General features: G+C 44.4%; 1 protein-coding gene across 1 annotated transcript in view; it reads left to right on the plus strand.

Annotated features, from left to right (window-relative positions):
• Nucleotides 1–19,838, plus strand: part of LOC147638752 (glycosyltransferase-like At2g41451) — a 116,134-nt gene that overhangs the window by 67,013 nt on the left and 29,283 nt on the right. The window contains exons 7-8 of the mRNA XM_086798722.1: nt 7,040–7,227; nt 8,276–8,417. Of these exons, the coding sequence (XP_086654848.1) occupies nt 7,040–7,227; nt 8,276–8,417 (330 nt within the window). The remainder of the gene's footprint in view (nt 1–7,039; nt 7,228–8,275; nt 8,418–19,838) is intronic.

The following is a 19,838-nucleotide window of genomic DNA, read 5'->3' on the forward strand; positions in this document are numbered from 1 at the left end:
CTCTAACCCTAACTAGGCTCTGATACCAATGTTCGGTAGGAGGGAAGCTAGCACACACACTTTTTTTTTTTGGTAATATCCAGTGCAGTATATTTATATGCTCATAAATTTACATGATGGGAGGTCTCCGAAATGGAGAGTATCCCAAAGATCAGAAACATAAAAAGAAAAGCTCTATGCAAGAAGCATCCATATCACCCTCATGGCAGGCATCATATAAGGATTGCCGCAATGAGGCTCGGAAAGATTCATATGACTTGTGAATCGGCCGACCCAAGTATGCCAAATTATGCTCACTCCAGATTGTCCAAAGAGCCCAATATCTCACCCAAGAGAGAAATAGTGAGTATTGAGACAAAGACCTCATAAATCTGCCAAAGAGCCAGAAATGTTTCCCAAATCTGTGACTCGGGAAACGGAGCCGAAGATCATCTGAAATTCTCCTCAGGAGGATCCTAGAACACGGGCAGTGCCAAAGCAAATGAAGAACAGTCTCTGAAGGAGCCTGACATCTTAAACATGTGGATGGTGCAATGCGACGTTTAGCAAGTGTGACCCCCACTGACAATGTGCCTGTCATACATCTCCAAAGAAAAAGTCTTTGTTTCAATGGCATTTTACACACTTCCATAACATCCCGAGATTCTTCCGCCACCATGAGAGGGGCTTCCTTATATGCCACAGAGAATTAGCATGTTGCTGAATCCATGGAGCAGGCTGAAGAAGCCTGTAAGCTTTGATGGAGGTTAAGGCGGGAAGAGGAACAGGATGAGTGCATGTAGCACAGGGTTGCAATTGCCAATCCATAAGCCTGTCTGTGTCAGCCACAGGAGGAACAGGTAGAAAAGGATGTAATAAATCAGCAATTTTCTTCCATATAGACCTATGATGCATTCCCAATGCATAGGAAGCAGTGGCCTGAGGAAACGATAAGACATAACCTTGATCATCTACCACATCATGTATGTATCTAATTCCCAATTTCATGAGATTGTATGCCTGCACAGGTTCCTGTAAAGCGAGTGGAATGTCAAAGATGGCACTCCAATGAATACTTTCTTTCCTCATTGAGTTTGTCCCCGAGCAATTATCAGGAGCCCATTTGACCTTAGAAAGTACTTGTTTCCAGTCAAGTATCAGAGCAGTAGAGAAAGGACAGCCAGGTATCTTCCCTACAAATCTCCCAATGATCAGTAATCCAATGACCATAAGCACAAGTCCTCATGTTGACACACATGGATGCTAGCATACAAGTCCATGGCTGCTGTTGGCGGAAAAAAGTATGCACCATAGTTGCCTTCCTTGCAAGTACATGATATCTTATATTGAGGACATTAAGTCCACCATGCATCCTAGGAGAGCACACCATTTCCATCTTCATCAGTCTCAATGCTTTCACAACAGTTTTTGTCCTCCATAACATCTCCGTAGCTTGAGACAGAAAGGCTGAAATATCCCTGGAGGACCAATGCAGCAAAGGCAAATAGAACTCGACATAGGACATTAGAATGGACTGTACTATTCTAAGCCTGACATGAAGAGGCCAAGTAGAAATCTTCCAGTATTCCAGTTTATGTTGAAGTCTTTGGAAGATCCATTTTAGTTGTTGCTTCCTGGTGATATGCCATCCTATGGGATATCCCAAATGCCTGACTACATCTTTGGAATGCACCACTTGACCCGGCCAAGAATAGAATGCCAGTCACATTGTTTTAGGGGAAGTAATTTAGATTTGTCAAAATTGACATGCAATCCCGCTGCCAAGCCATACAATGAAAGAGTGGTCATAAGTATTTGAACTTCCCGGGAAGAATTCTGTGGCATAAAGAAGGAATCATCAGTATATGCTTGTGCGAGAAAAGATGCAGCCCCAGGGATTGTAAGACCAGTCATCTGTCCTGTGTTTGTAAGATGATCAAGATACATTAAAAGGGGATGGGTCGCAATGGCATAGAAGAGAGCACTAAGAGGACAGCCCTGTCTAACTGATCGACCCAATGTCCATGACCGAGACAGATGACCCCCAAGAATGCACTGAGAAGTAGAGCTAGAATAAAGCCAGTAAACTGCATTTGCCATCTTGGGACCAAAGCCCAACTTGGTCATGATTTGAGAGATAAAATCCCATTGAACAGTGTCAAATGCCTTAGCAATATCCACCTGCAATATAAGCACATCTTGATGCGAATACTTAGCATATTCAATTGCAGTCAAGGCATTGGATATATTGTCACGGATTTGTCTTCGCGGCACAAACCCATACTGATGAGGATGAAGTCCTGCATCCAGTATCCTGTGAAGCCTATGCACAATAATTTTGGTAATGAGTTTGTAAACTACAGGCATCAAAGTAATAGGCCTCCAATCTGACGTATGGTCACATAGATGCTTTTTGGGCACAAGTTTGACTATGCCATGCTTCCAAGAGTGCGGCAACTGATTTTCTTGCCAGGCAACATTGATCATTTGGAAGAGGACTTCTTTCAAATCATCCCAGAAAGAAATATAAAATTCCACCGTAAGGCCATCCCAGCCAGGGGACTTATATTTGCTGAGGTGGAACAATGCATTATCAAGTTCTGTGTCAGTAAAAGGTCTCTCCAAGGTAAGAGCATCATCCATTTCCACTATTCCAGAAACATATTGGAGAAATTGAGTCCTAGCCTCAGTCATTTGATTTGATGGGGAACTAGGAGTGGAGAATAATTTTTGGAAATAATTCTGGCATTCATCTTGGAGATCAGAGAAAGAGTGCGTCCAAGAGCCATCTAGCTTCCTTACCCTTAGGCATGAGTTTTTCTTTCGAGTAGCATGCAAGCCCTGAAAAAAGGCTTTTGATGAGCAGCCGTTATCCATGAGGGGCTTCATTCTTGTCCTAATCTGCCATTTGTGCAATTTCCTCTGATCATTAACAGTCAATTTAAACTGAGCAAGTGAAAGGGAATCCTTTTCTGAATCAGAGAGAGGCCTGAACTGAGAAAATTCAGTCAATTGTTGTGCTGTCCTTTTTGCCCATTTAACCTCATTCCTCCATTCAGTCATATGCCAGTTGCCATACTCCCTAATGACATTTTGCATACGAGAGACAAAGCTGTCCCAAGCATAATTCATGTCCTCTTGGGCATGCAAAGGCAAGGGATGAATTGCAAGTCTGATCATTTGCTAGAAATAGTGATGTCGGAAATAAGCCTGATTAACATGCAATAATCTACTGGAGAGGGGTGGCAAATCATCCGGAGGCATGCCAAGCTGCAAATTCATCCACAATGGGGCATGATCTGACAAGCCCAATGAGAAATCTATAAGGAGATGAGGGCTATAATCTGCAAATTGTTGAGGGTAAAACAAATACCATCTGTCAAGCCTTGCCCAGTATGTGGTAAGTGCATTATGATGAAAAGTATATCCAGGCACTGACCCTTGGAGAAGCACCCATAAATCTTCAGCCTGCACAGAAAGAAGCATGGTGTCCCATTTCTGCCTTTCCAATGATAGCATATGAGATCTTGAAGTGGTGTTATCTCTTGGCAGAGGGGAATTATTAAAATCTCCACAGATGAATGCATTGGATCTCCATGGATATCTGCATAAAGAATCCCATAATGAAGCCCTCATGGCAGAGGTCTGGGAAGCATAGACTGATGCAAACTCAAGAATATCACCATTGACATTACATTGTATGACCATCCATCTTCCAGTGCTGTCATTGAAGGCTAACTGAGGCTCCAGCTTATGTCTAACCAGTATGCATACACCTGAGTAGGTAGTGGTACCGGCATAATATATATCATAACCGCCAAAATGAACACGATGACCAACCATGGAGTGTTGATTATGCTCTTGCAAACAAACAATATCTGTTTTGCCTGCCACAAGTTTGGGCATCTAGCCTCTGAATGCCCAATGGTTCTGCATCAGCCCCCTCCCAGTGCCTTGCCGCCCCAGACACGGGGAAAGAATGAGAATTTGCAAGCTAAGACGGCAAATATAAATGGAGCAAAGAATGCCAAACCAATCAATCAGGTGCAGTCACTTGCTGGAAAAGAAAAAGATAAAGGAAAAGAGAAGATGAAGGAATCTGCGGGGATTGATCAGGATGGTTTTCAACAACCTAAGAAGGTGGTTGTATTGAAGCAACGCCCCCCTTCAATCTCGTCAATGGGATGCTTCTTCTCCCTCACCAGGACAGGCTTCTACTTCAGCTCCTGTCCTTCAAAATTGGGTGGGGGTTTTGAAGAAGGGCATCCCCATATGTGATTCAGAAGAAGGGGAGAATGCTATGTCTTTCATGGGTCATGAAGGAATGCAGCCCATGCAGACAGAGGCTTTGCCTCTTTGATGTCTTGTTTTTATATGTGATACTTTGCTGTATATACCTCTTTCATGCCTCAAACACTTAAGTGCTTTACCTACAATGTACAGAGCCTCTGCAATGTCTCAAAGTGGAGGCTTTTATGGAATTATGTACATAAAATGAAGCTAGCGCGCGCGCACGCGCGCACACACACACACACACACACACAAACAACGTGAGTGCTGGAAAAGATGTATTCAATAATGATATGAAATGAAAGTACAAGTGAGTACTAAAAGGCCTAGGGCTAAGTGCCCAACACACATAAGTGTGTTCACACCTGGAAAAAACATGTGTCCAGTCACAGGGAAAAAGTGCTGGGTTCACACTTAGTCGGGAGTGGACATGACATCATCTTTAAGTGTGAAGATTCAACCAGAAAAACCACAAAAAAAGAGAAAGATTTTTTTTCCCGCTTGTGTGGTTTGGTTTCTAGACTTTGGAGGATCACACCTTTTGGTGTGACTCTTGTCCCCAGAAGGATGATTGGTTTTTAGGCTCCGGAAGCCTCTGGAAAGTCTCCCACACGCATAGTGGATGGTTTTATTGTGTTTTGGAAAGGAAGTGCATATTCCCACTACTGTAAGAAAAAATGGCAACATCTTTGGTGGTCACATTGGCCGTGCATGGAATAAGCATAACAAATTTGCTAAATCTATTAACAATAGTTAAGCATTGAGTATTACGCTTACTGAACTGGGAGGCATATTTGTGACAAAATCCATCGAAATATCTTGGAAGATTCCTTAAGAAATGGGTAAAGGTTGTAACAACCCTATCTTCTTCCCATGAGAAGCTTTCACTTTTTGACAAACATCACAGTGTTGCACATGAGTGAACACATGTGGTCTCATTCTTGGCCAATAGTATTGCCTTTCTAGCTTCTCCAAAGTCGATTTCATGCCCTTGTGACCACCAGTGATGGCATCATGGAGAAGAGGTCCCCTAAACGACTTCATAACACAAAGGCGGTCTTTGTAGAAAAGCTGGTTGTCTCATATAAAAAAGTGGCATGGTCCTATGGCATCCAATGCCTGTTCCCATTGTGTAGCGAATTTCTTGGAATTCGCGTGCGTGTGCTTCATGTCATCTAGTCCCCTACCAACAAGGTCGAGTGAGTGTTCTGAATCAGAGTCACTGTTCTCCTGTTGCTCAAAGCATCGGCCACTGGATTGGCCTTTCTGGGGAGGTACTCGATTATGCCACACCAAATTGCTGGAAAATTTAGCTTTAGCGGTGTTGACAATCACTCTACTGTGCACTTGGCGTTGTCTAAATCCAGCACAATGCCTAACGGTCAGTGAGAACCTCAAGTTCTCGCCTATACTCCAAGGAGTTCTTGATCATAAATCGAGTAATTCTTTTCTGTGGGAAGTCTTACGGAACATGTAAGCTACTAGATGGCCATTCTGTTCTAAAACAGTCCCAATTGTGATGTTACTCGCATTGGTGATTACTTGGAATGGCTCGTCCCACAAGGCAAGCGCTAGACAAGGAGCTTCTGACAAAGTCACCTTGAGATTCTTGAATGCCTCCAAAGCTCGTGGAGTCATTTGGATCTGCTGCCCTCTAGTCTGTACATCCTTAAGCACATTTGTAAGATCCACCAAGAGGTCAGAGAATGTGTTGATGTGGGTGGAGTATGCTTGGCATATGCCCATAAAAGATCGGATATCGTAAGCTGTCTGTGGTATCTCCCAATTGACTATCTCGATCACCTTGGCCGGATCAAGTCGGATGCTTGATTATGTATCCAAGGTAGTGAACCTCGAACAAATAAAACTTTGACTTTTTCTCATTGACATAATGCTTGTTGCTTTCTAGCAACTTCAAAACTTTCTCTACATCAATGTTGTACTCTTCAACGTTGGCTGAAAATACCAGTATGTTGTCCAAAAATATGAACACACATTTTCCAATGAAGTCTGTGAATATCCGCATCATCATGCGGTTGAATGTGGCTGGGGCGTTCGTAAAGCCAAAGGGCATGACCCCAAATTCATAGTGAGCCCATTCCATATGGATCGCTATCTTGGGGATGTCCCCCTCAACAATCGTAATGTGGTGGTACCCACTCTTCATCTAATTTCGAGAACACCTTGGCCCCATTTAGCCTCTCAAGAATGTAATCTATTCAAGGCATGGGTCTAATTTGACACTAGTAATGGGTTTAGCTCATCTTCATGTGAACACATATGGAGCTCATTCAGGAATTGTGCCACCTAAAAATAAAATTGCTTTGGTTTTGAGAAGGCAGCTAACCTTGTTGAGGTTAACACACATTTGTTTGTAGGAGATTGTACTAGATGGTTTCAAGGTAAAGCCATGTGTTAATTATGAAGAGAAAAGTGAAGAGGAAGAGTGTGCATCAAGTTCTAGTAACTTTGGAGCTGATTTTTCTGGGGATTAGCTTGCTGCGCACGTTACTTGTTCATCATTCATTTCTTTTAGCATGGTGTGCCCTGATTGCCATGGTTTTGTATTATGTATTGGTTGGACAAGTATTTTGGCTCTTCGGGTATTCATATTGCTTTTCCTTCCCTATGTTGTGAATTGGTGATCCGGGTTTGAATCCAGTTGTGTTTTGATTTTCTGCCATGCTCAAAACGTTTACCCTCCATTGGGACATTTTGACAACTATGATTTACATTGAGAGGCTTGTGTTGTGCTTGGTGTGGTTCTCAGGTTTCAATGTTTAAGAAGAATTATGATCATGTAACCAAAGAAACTTATTTTGGCTTGTACAAAGAAGCTACACGAGGCAATCCAAATTACTTCTTGACGTATGGTAATGGCAAGTCTGCAGCACGTATTCAGGACCACCTTCGTCCAAATGGTGCACATAGGTGGCACAACTACATGAAAACACCAAAGTAAGAAACTGGATTCCATTTTGAGATTCTACGTTTGCTACATATTTTTATATTTTTGTCAGGTGCGAAATTATCTATTTTTATTCTTCTCTTTGCATTTTGGTGCCTGATCTTTTGTAAAGAAAATTGTTACATGCGTTAAAGCTTGAAAGATTTAGCAAAGCAGTCAATTTGTCTTGTTTAAATGCAGCTGGCCACAAACATGCAAGGGTCAGTAAAAGATGAGGAAAAAGTGAAGGGTTTCCAAACAAAGGTGTTTTTGGAGTATATTATATAGATTAGTGATAGGCAACATTACGTCCAGCAGCAGCAGCTGCAGCCAGCCGGGTTCGAACTTGAGCACCCTGCCTTGAGAGTTGAACCCCTAAAAACTGGGCTATAGTCAGCCACTGACTATACAAAGGTGTTTGTTTCTGCATACTAGCACTTGGCTTACTCGTCTCGATCCTCTTCGCTGTCTTTGTTTTCCTCTGTTTGCAATCACTTTGTAGCTTCTCTGTATTCAGAGGTCAAATCATGATTTTCTTGGGGAATTGCTTTACTTGGGACAAGAACACTTCAAGATCACAGCTGTGTCAATGTATTAGCAAATGTGTTGGGAGGGCAGGCCATCCCAATTTTAGCGGAGTTGGATCTGCATTTTCTCATGGTAACATGGGATTGTGATAGTCATTTACCATGCAAACCTGATTATTGCAGCAAGTATATATAGAAGTTACTCCTCTACTTTGGCATACTGTTAGAGATAACAAGCCCTATGTGCTATGCTACATCTCAATTCACACCATCCCACGATGGCCAATGGTCGAGAGGGGATTTTATATTAGTTGAATGTTTTTCCCATCCAATGCCAAGTGCTTCCTGTTCGTGTAAACAAAGGGCGTTCTTTTTCTCTTAGTTGGTTTGAATCATGTGATTAAACTGTAGCATTTTTAATTCATTACGGTAATGTACAGGTTATCTGAGTTTTTTTTTTCCCCTGAGGGGCACGAGGTTAATCTAGAACAACAACATCTCTTTTATACATGCCATTCATGTCTTTGACCAGGGAGATAAAACTTGAGGAGGCTGCTGTTCTTCATTACACTTATACGAGATTTTCTGACTTGACGTCAAGACGAGATCGTTGTGGTTGCAAGCCTACCAAAGAGGATGTGAAACGTTGTTTCATGCTGGAGTTTGATCGTGCTGTAAGTTTTTTTGCTTGTTGACTAGGATTTTGGTTCTTTTTCTATTGCGTACTTGTATCCCAGGTATCCCACAGATATGGCCCTGCTTTTTTCCTCATAGCACATCTTAGTTCGTTTTGCAGTTGTAATGTTGTGTAAAATAATGAGTAGATTTGCTATTTATGCCAAAAGGTGTTTTTCCAATACAGAAAAGTTGGTGTTCAAGTATTTCAGGACACTCATATTCCAATAATACAGGGGTGGTCTTCTACCTATGCTTTGTCTACCATGGGAAGGAAATGCTTTAGATGAGCATTTATTTCCCATTCCAACCAAATTTCAATTCATTTGATCCTGTCACAACACCCTTCCGATAGAGCTTGGCATGTCAGCTAGTGGCTTGGAACTGAGCCTAATTTGCTTGGGACCGATTTCATTCAGTTAAAATGTTGATGAACATGTAAAAGGAAGAGTTGTGAGCTGTGCACCTAGCTGCTTGGAATCAAGGTTTGTTTGTTGGGAGCAGATTTGATTTCTTTACAATGTCCGTGGACATCTGGATGATAGATTTTCATGTCATTTTGGCATTCTCCATGATTTGGACGTATGGACGAACTCCATAGTGTGGACATGATACCTAGCTTGCAGTCTATGCCAAGGGTCATGTAGACTGGCACCTAGATGGTAGGGGACTTACGTCTATGCCAAAGAGCCAGTAGGCTGGATCTGGTAGGCTTGGAGACGTTGGTCTGCCCTAGATCTAGAGTACGGTATTCTGGTTGCCTGGGGACATCTTGTCTATGCCTGGAATGACTGCCGGCTACAAGCTAAATGAAAGGGAGATTGTCCAATACATTTTGTGCATTGCATGGCATCCGTGGGTCCTGCATGCTTGGAAAATGTTTCTGTGTGAAATGTTTTGATGCCTGCAAAATCTCTATGTCTAGTTTACTGGTTTGGGACACCCTCCTATAAACTGTGCGTGTGAACGTACATGTTTGTGGGCTGTAAACAGGTTGTAACGTATTATTTTCAACAGTAAGTTTATTTTTACAAGAGTTATTGGTTATAATTTGTTTTGTAGGTACACACTTCATCTAAGTGTGGGTGGAAAACTTATATAAGTGAGTTTGGACAACCTATTAGTTTTGGCCGGCCAGATATCTCTTTATTAAACAGTGAGGGCACTCTTTTATGGGTACCCTACCCTCCCCACTTATGGGAGCAGTGTGGCCATGGGTGAGGCGACCCAATGGCCACTGCCTTTCAAATGATCAACCCACGACCCCTTCCTGGAGTCGACCAACCTTTTGTGCACTTCTACTGAGAAGGAAAATGAACCCACGCTTCAGTAAGTCAGACGTACAGCTTGCACCTTCATTTCCGCACAGTACGAACAGTATGCTAATGGAGACGTACAAACTGTGGAGGCAACACAATGGCCACTGCCTTTCCAATGATCAACCCACGACCCCTTCCTGGAGTCGACCAAGCTTTTGTGCACCTCTACTGAGAAGGAAAATGAATCCACGCTTCAGTAAGTCAGGCTTACAGCTTGCACCTTCATTTCCGCACAGTTTGTATGTCTACGTTAGCATACTGTTCGTACTGTGCCTGTCTGTCCATCCGTCTGTACAGTCGTACAGCCTGCACAGCTACTCTGTACACAGGTACCACTAAACATACAACGCCGTCATTTTCTGCTTTTGCTGCCTTCAAAGCTGATTGTGTTCATTGGGAGAAGCATTGATGGGACAAACCTGCTTTACATCCGTGTGCTCATACATGCTGATTTCTGTGCCTCGGAGACGCATAAAACCAAGTTGCAGTGATCAATTCCTTTGTAGTTGTGGTCTTGATACAACCAGACTCCTACCTAATTGTCTGTTAACTTTCAGGTTAGACACCACAGCAATCTGCCCAATACAACATTTCCGACTACCTTCTCCTTCAATCGAGGGGCTACCATGTCACGTGCATCCCATACTTGGATGCTATGTGAGCAATAGTACAGGTGCAAGTCCTATGGTGGTTACTTGGTCTCTTGGAGCCCTTGTCCGAGGACGAGTTAGCCAGGGATCCCCATTGTCGAGCATTATGGTGAGGTGTACGAGTCTTGTACATGGTCATGGTCAGGTCTACATGTCCTGCATGTGATTTCAGTGCATGTCCCGCATGTCTTTGTAACCTTTTGAAATGAGGTAGAGGTGTTCCGGGCACTTATTAGGCTTGCAACCGGGTGCACGGGCACCAATCTAGTCATAGGGGTCAATGTCCAGGAGCACAATGTGTGTGAACCCATGTATGCATGGTAACTAGCAACACCAACTAGGGGATTTGGACCGGTTTTGGCATGAGGACAATTGGTGGCGCTTTGGGCAGCCCTGGTGGCTTGCCAAGGACCTATTGGGGACCCACAAGGGAAGCCTGTCCTAGGCGCCCAAGTGTAGAAGGCTATGTATGTGAAAATGCATCATTGAGATGATTTATTTGTCCTTTTTGCTCATCGTGGGCTTTATGTGCAAGTTGGCCAGCATATTCAGCCCAATTTTCGCCTACATATACGTCTCTCGAGCCCTTGGGTCAGGCATCTGACATTTCTACAAGTTAGTGAGGCTTGTGCATAGCTAAATGCGAGGTAGAGGTCTTGATCCAGGGTGGCCAACAACGTTTCCAAAAACAGTGCAAGAGGAAGGTCTCCAAGTCATCATCTACAGACTGTTCTTAGCCAGACAGTCAGTCCTTTACGTATTCAACAATAAAGCAAATACACTCTTTGTGCTGGGGCCCCTGGAGAGGGTATTTGGGACCCAACAAAGAGTGTACTCTTAGATATGATTTATTGGGACTATACATACAAGATACTTGGATCACAACACATGAGCCACTCTCACACAACGGCCAGATATCTTGACATATACATGTCACATGCCATGCGGATTATAGTGGGCCAGTTCCGGGTGTCATCGCACTGCGTGAGGATAGAGACAGGGAGAGCCATGTAGATACCTTGTGAGGAGAGAGTATTTACTGTGTGCCAATGGGAGGTTGAGTCAGAGGAGCACTTCATATGCAGGTGCATTGTATATTATGAGATTCGAGGGAAGTTCCACTGTCTCTTCATAGAGGATTACCTAGATCAGTGGTGCCTAGGCCGCCTCCTATTGGAGCTTCATCGCCACAGAGACTCACTGATTATGGAGTTGAGACCATGTGGAAGACATCCACCCCAGCCCCAGGCGATTCTTCCGACCACGAGAGGACGCCACACCAGCCATGGACTACATACCCACTGCCTCATCGAACCACACATCCTCGAGTGCCCGACCCCTCACCAGACCCCACTCTGGTGTGATTCTAGACCGGGCCACGACACTACAAAGAGCCGATGTCCCAAACTCCCTGGAACATAGACATCCGCCCCAGCTTGAGGAGATCTCGGAGAGGCACAAAGCTACCTTCCCACGCTCGGCGGATCTATAGAGCCTTCTACAAGCTAACCCCATGCTCGATATCCTTGATGGCCCCCTGGTTAGCTCCATAGGCTGTATGACGATGATGGTCCCACTTTGTATCATATGGCCTTGGATGACATTCCCAGCTCATAGTGCTTGTCTTTGTTTTCTTTTGTACCAGGATGAGATACATGGACACTATTGTATCACTTTTTCTCTCATAGACCCATTCGGTCTTTTGAAGATGTTTAATACAACTTTATTTCTTTCTTTCTTTCTTTCTCTTTGCACTATCCTCTTCGTATTGTGCTATTCCGCATTAGGCTTGAAGGTGCTGAATTATGCGAATCAAAGTATAATCCTTGTTTGTAAGCTTTCACATGTTACATACCGTAAGTGCATAGCACTCAAAAACGACAAACCATGTCAGCCCCCAAATGACACTGTGCCTGTAGCTGCTCAATGGCACAAATCGCAACCATAAATGGCTAGCTAGTCTTAGGCTACCATCACCACAGCCAAGTCCTACACAAGAGAGCGGAGCATAATTAGCTCGTCATCAAAGAACGTGTAGACATTTGTCCAAATCTTGAGAGAAGAGGCCTAGAAAATCCAAACAATATCTAGAATCGTAATTTGGATATGGGTGCGGACAAAATCCATGGCCTCTCATATCTAGCCTACCAGTCCTTGGTGTAGACACGAGTCCCGTACCATGAGGTGCGAGCTCTTGGCGTAGACGTAAATCCCCTGCCCATGAGGTGTCATGTCCACACTATGGAGTTCGTCCATAGGTCCGAAAGCGTAGAGAATGCTCAACTAGTGACATCCCTCTAGCTTCTAAGCAGTTGACCGCAGCTGAAAATCTTCTAAGTATGCTTCTAGGAGCTGTGGATACTCTAGAAGTTTACCTCATCCATCCATTTAGCTACCATGGGTGAATAATTTTTGAACTATACATGGTAGCGTCTTTGAAGTTTGCCACCTTCAAGCTTACACTCCTTGTGAAACACAATTTTCTTTGGCTATAACACCTCTTCGAGCTCATCCACTTTAGGTGGATCTTCCATATTGATATGCTCAATGACTTTGAATGGTCCATAGTACTTGGTAGAGAGTTTAGGACACATCTCCTCTTTTCTAGGTCTTCTTCTAAGTCTGGCTTTCTCGAATTTCAACAATACCCAATTATTTGTTTTAATGTCCAATTCATTTCTATGCTTATTTGCAGCCTTTTTATGCTTCTCTTTGAGAACGCTCAATGGCTATCCACACTTGTGCAAAGGCAATATCAAGGTCCTTGACAAATTCATCGGCTGCAAAGATCTTATCCTTTGTACGAAGGATGGGTGGCAATACTGCTTTGCCATATATGATCTCAAATGGGGCCTTTACTGTAGGTAGAAGTATGCACTGTGTCGTTATATGCAAATTCCAGAAGTTGCAAATACTTCTCCCAAGAACTTTTCTGATCTGTCACATAGCATTTCAGCAAATCTGAAATGGTCGAATTTGCAGCTTCACTTTCTCCATATGTTTGAGGATGACAGGCTGATGAAAAATTCAGCTTAGTGCCCATATTGTCAGAAAGAGTTCTCCAAAAAGAGACTCGTTGTCCTGGGATCCCTATCCCCCACAATTGATTTGGGCATTCCATGATGCTTGAATACTTGTGACATAAAGGTTTTGACCATGGGCTGAACTTTTATGGTCTTTTTGACAGGCGAGAAGTGAGCTTGCTTGCTAAACCTGTCCACAATAGTCCATATTGCATCATTGCCATACTATGTAGGAGGCAAATCCATAATAAAATCCATGGTAGTGATTTCCCATGGCTGGTTAGGAATTGGGAAAGGTCGAAGCAAACCGGAAGCCTTTTACCTATCAAATTTCACCTTTTGATAGGTGATACATGCACGTACATGCGCCTCTACGTCATTTCGCATACCTGGCGAAAAGAAATACTGTTCAATCATGTGTGTGGTAGGTATTATGCCTCTTTGACCAGCTTATGGAGGAGTGTTACCGACCGGGGACGTGGAACAATAGACAAACACTTCAAATATGCAAACAGAGTATGAAACACAGTAGGAAGCCACAAAAATATAGAGACAGCGCACTGAGCCGGAACAGCTGGCCCCTGTAGGAACTTCTTTATATTAGTAGAAGCTTTTACAAGAACACAAGGTGCGGGTGCAGACTTGTACGAGATTTTCCACAAAGCATCAGCAACCTTTCACAGAGCGTACACAATACTCGGGCTTGACCTTCTTCGAAAAAGACCGGCCACAAATCAGTCCAAAGTTGTCACAAACCAGACCCAATATATGCCTTCAAATTCTGTCCTGCTCAGTGCAAGATAAGCCAAGACACGGCTTCACGGCTGTATGACCAGTATTGATAGAGAAAGGCCGGTTTGCAGCAAAAGGGAGTGAACTGTAGCAGCTGACCAGCCCTGAGATAGAGACAACAGTGTACGGCTAGCAGCGTGAGAATAAAGAGAGCTGTGTTGCACAGCCAGTTCTGTTCGACCAGGCCTGAAGAGTGAGAAAGCGACCGTATACTGTACCAAGGTAGGATCAAAACGTACGTACGGATCCAATCCGTACCGTACATCCGTACCGTACGGGGATCCGTACGTACGGATCAATCCGTACTTTTTTTTTTTGGGGGCGGCATGGTTGCGTCTTGCGTCTGGACTCTGGAGGCCGTACGACCTCAACCTTCCGGTAAGGGCCAGCCGCCATGCTCTCTCCTCTACAGTCGCACTCTCTCTCTCTCTCTCTTCGCTACTGTCGCCGCCGCCTTCTCCCTGGGCCGCCCCCTGCTCACCGCCGCCTCAGTTCGCCTCTGCCCTCACCGCCCCTGTTCGCTTCGCGCCTCTGTGCGTAGCCGCCCTCTCTGTTCGCCACTGGCGCCCAGTACGGTTGGCAATATGCTGGCCTGGCCCCCTTTCCCCACCGACTCCCTTTCCCCACCCTTGCCCAGGCCCCCAAGGCAGCAACATAACTCTCTCTCTCTCTCTCTCTCTCTCTCTCAGAGCCTTAGCCCACCGTCTGTGGACGACTCACTTGTGACAATGTGACTTGTCTTAATAATAAGTATTAAGTATTAAGTACGATTAACTTATTAAGTATGATTGACGACTTGTGATTCTAATTTCTCACTTTTGAATTAGTAGGTTTTTGACCTTGTTGTGTCTCTATTTCGAAAGTTTTATATGTCAATGTGGACATGGACTGAAATTTTATGTAGGTGGCTGAAATCTCTGAGATTTTATATATTTTTACCAATGGTACGTATTTTTACGTACCTTAAAACTTTTTTCCGTACCAAACAACGTACAGTACATACGAATCCGTACAGTACATAATGTTTGGTACCACCTTGTACTGTACAACCAGTTCTGTATGACTGGGGTACAACTATTGTACGGCCAGCACTAGGAAACCACCAAAAACATCTCCTGTCAGCAGCTGTACGACCAGTGCAAGAAAAACACTTGCAGTCAGTTGTACAGCTAGCATTGGGAGGAGAGAACGATTCACTGCAGTCGGTTGGAGAGCTTGGGTGCATCATGCAGATGGAAGCCGGTCCCTTGCTTTTTAATAAAGTTGACCAGCCCTACTTTTGGCTTGTGCTTTTCACCTTTTTGCCATAAGTGGCTGAGTGTGCCCAAAATATCTACTTTCCCAGCTTGCTTCCCTAGTTTAAGCTAGGCGCCTCCTACTATCCAAAGCATAGTCACATGGGACACGAAATGGGGACGGGGAACGGGGACGGAAAAGATTGAGAATGGCCATTCCTTGTGACTATAGAGTGACATGGGACTGGAATGGGAACGGGAAGATGTTGCCATCCCCAACATTGCCGAGTCTAAAAATGCCCATTCCTTGTGACTATGATCCAAAGATCCATACCCAAAATAATAATTAGTCTGGCCATACTTTTTTTTCCAAGGAAAAAGATCCTTCTATTAGTTTACGAAAAAACAGCCACGAAGGGCTACGTACAACCACAAAGGGCTAGATACAAACTCGCTTCCATGTGCGGGGCGGTGATCAAAGGAATCAAAGGTGGAGAAAGATGCACTTATCCTCCGACTGGTTGCTCTATGAGGAGAAGGCTATCTCATACAGGGGCAGGGGAAGGGATAACCACAGAGGTGGTCTGTAATGCCAAGTGGGATCACCACCTCCTGTGTGAAAAGAGCCAGGCTGCCAAAGCCTCAAGAAAGCATCTGGCCGCTTTCGCATGCAGTCAGAGCCACCCTGCAACTTTCCCCATTGTCCGCGGAGGGTATGAATGATGTCTAGCCAAATGCTCTTGATGGACTCCGTAGGTGGAGTGTGGGTATCCTCGATGGCTTTGCTGCATCGAGCTCTCTATATGTGCCAGGCTGCAATGCTGCTATAAATCTCCCATCTGTGGCACGAGCGCGGAGTCCGCCCAAACTTTAATGATGTGTGAACCTGTTGACTTATAAACCTTGTAAGTCACATTAATGAATAAAATCCTATGTTGCTTATGCTCTGTAGCCATCTTTCAAGCCAAATTTTGGCAATGAATGCTTCAGCTTTCTTCTATGGAAATCCCCGTTCTTACCTTGGTTCTATTTTGTGGGCCTGCCCCAAAACATTGATGAAGACTGGTGGAGGGACCAAATGGTGACATCGATCATGGCACTCATTCAAAACCTTTTGCCTCGTATCAAACACCACACATCAACAATTATCTTTTATAAGATAACTCTGTTTGATCTTATACGAGGCACGTGCATGACCAAACATCAAATCAGCCCAAATAGTGGCAAAATCAGCATCTGTATGATACAAATCAGGCATGGCAAACAAGTCTCCATAAGAGGCAACTGAGATAAGTGCTACATATGGCTTTCGTGACAATGTATCTACCACTTCATTCTTCTTTCTTGGGGTGTGTAAGATCTGAAAATGAAACATAGAGTGGAAATTGGCCATCGTCATATGCTTCTCTGTAAGCGTGGTTTGCATTAGAAAATATTGCAAACTTTGGTGATCGGTCTTGACTGTAAGAGCATGAATTATAGCCAATAATTAGTGTTTCCATACTATAAGAGCATGAATTATAGCCAATAGCTCTTTCTCATAGATCCCAAGAGAAAGATCGACATCATGCGATTTTATAATCTCATAGGCAACGACATGTTCTCTTGATTTAGGATAGCTGCTATGTAACTGCCACATGCATCACATTTAACGTTGAATGGCTTTTGTAAATCAGGAATCACCAAAATTGGTCCTGTGTAATGGCACTTTTTAGCTAAGAAAAGCATCAATTTCAAATTTTGACCATTTAAACATAGTCCTTTTGATAAGTTCATGCAATGATGAGGCAATCATTGCAAAATGAGATATGGACTTCCTGTAATATGAATTTTTTCCTCTTGAAGGCGTTGACGGTTGATTGTATTAATAATTAAGTAGATACAAAATGAGTCATGACTCAAGAGTCAGGACTAAGCCTTAAGGAGGTAGAATACATGGAAGGACTCAAATGAGTTAATGACAAAAAGTACTAAAGCCTAGAGGCTAGAGGCTAGAGCTAAGTAGTAAGGCCCATGAATCATGATCCATGAATGATCATCCATGTGAAGTGCTCGCCTCATGGTCATGGGTAGCTTGTGCCAAAGGAGCATCAAGCTCATCCTCACTGGCATGCTGCTGCAGCACCTCATCTTCTTGTTGCTCTTCTTGTCGACTCATCTCCCACACGGTGAAGGGATCTGTCTTCTTGGTCACGCTCTTGCAAAGCATTCGGAAGTTCGATCTGACGAAGACAAGGCATTGGCACGCTCTATCCCGAGTCGGTTCCTCTTCTTAGAGGCAATGTGGCTGTAGGTGTTGCAAAGTTGCTGTAAGCATAGTTGTCACGGTACGAAAATACGATACCGTACGGTACGATACCGTACGGGAATATTCGGTACGATATGAAATTTTGGGATACGGTACGATAGAATACGGTTTTTATTTTTTACACTTACAAGCTATGGAGCTTCAAGCTTGAATGTGAGGGAAGGTTGGGAGGGGAGGAGTCTACAGTGCTTGAGAAACCAGTACATGGATATGTGTCTCTCCCGGTTGGATCTCCCGATTGTCTCCAAAAAAGAACCTGGATGGGTAATGCAATACCAAAGGTCTCCCAGTGGAGCGTTTATGACTAAGGGACCGTCCTTGCACAAATACGAGGAGTGCATCTAGGGTGATAAGTTTAGGGACTCCTCTCTAGATCAAAATGGCCATGTCCAAATGTTCTCCCTCGTGCATAACCTGAGAATCTAATTGTCTAGCCTACCTATACCAGGGATCCCCAAGTGATGTAGCAAGATTCTCTCATCCTACCAATCAAGTGTACACTACCAGTCTACCTCGCCAGATTTTTTAGGTCTCTCCACAACCCCATATGGAATACTGAGTGGACACGAAAGTTGTGAAGTATTGCGAGCATTTGGGATCTTCGTAAAGCAGGGTTTCTATTTTTTTTTAGCATTTGGAATTTTTTTTTCAAGGGAAAAAATTTTTTGGGGGGGGGGGGGGGGGGGACCCTAACTCGTACCGTACGATATCGTACGAATTCATACGGTATCGTACCGTACGACTCGTAGGTACGAACAGGTTCGTACGCGTACGAGAAACAACTATGGCTGTAAGCAAGAGGAGCTGATGGCCTGGCCAAGTATGCGGATGGCCAGCTGCTGTAGCTCCGGTCCATCCGAACCAAAGTCCTCCCACCATAGAGCAGCACCAACTTTGGAGCGGTTGATCTGTGCATCATGACAGCCATAGGAGCCATGAAATGACCTGTACATGGAAAGGTGGTCCCTGATCTTCCGCCTAACCGATGCATCAGGCGCACAAGACGGTCCAAGATGATCCTCCATCTAGTGCTCACCTCCCGGTCGCTCTCTTGCTTGTTGCCTTGGAATTCTGGGTCCACCACATAAGCTGGTGCATGCAATGGAGAGTAGTAGGAATTCCACCTTCCTAGACACAAGGCATGGATCTCCTCGTATTTGTCTTCGTCAGGCACGAAGTCTTTCAACTTCTCTATCATGCGATCCATGGCCACGTAGATGGTTGCATAGCGTCTATAATCCTCAATCGGTGGACTATGGGCCTCACCATAGCATCTGTGGTCTTCACATGCACCCACCAAGAGGTGTCATCCGCCCGTAACCTACACTCTTGGCCTGTGTTTGTATGGGACTCTTGCATGTCGACAAACTCGTTGCTAAGAAAAAGCCCTTTCAAAGCACCGCCACAATCCTTCAACTGGCCCAACATGAGGAAGTTGTAGGCAAACCGGGTGCCGGAATATTTGAGGAGAGAGAGAGAGAGGACCTCTTGTTGAACTCATGCCGAAGTCTTTGGTGGTTGAGGACAAAGGAGACCATGATGTTGGGCTCCTCAATGAGCGGGCTGATCCATGGCAATGCCCCTATGTCCTTGAGGAGGTTGTTTAGGCAATGAGCCATACAAAAGGACACCGTGACATGTCCATACATACCTTGGAGGATAGCTCCCGTTGCCCTATTAGAAGGCTCCCCATCCGCAACAAAGCCTACTACATGCTCGGGGCCAATGATCTCCATGGTGGTAGCCCACTCCGTTACAAGCACATCCGCGCTCTTCCCGGTGCCGGATGCATCATGAGATGAGATGAAGTACATCTCTCCCCGGGAATATGCAACCATGCCATGAATACTCCTCTTGCGGGTGTCGCTCCATCCATCCACAATGAGGGAGACTCCGTTCCTCTCCCGCTGCCGCTTTGTGTTGTCGGCCGCTTGCTCTACAATGCGCTTCTCCTTCTCGAGCAATGTAGTGCGCAAGCTCTCAGATGAGGGGGGGGTATAGGTTGAGCCGTACTCCCCAATCTTCTTAGCCATGACCTTGAAGTATTCCGACCTATTCAAGAAAGCAATTTACTAATGAGAAGTGGACTAGGA

This window comes from Cibotium barometz, chromosome 5 (assembly GCF_041138505.1).
Source record: "Cibotium barometz isolate CiBa-2024 chromosome 5, ASM4113850v1, whole genome shotgun sequence".
Taxonomy (NCBI): Eukaryota; Viridiplantae; Streptophyta; class Polypodiopsida; order Cyatheales; family Cibotiaceae; genus Cibotium; species Cibotium barometz.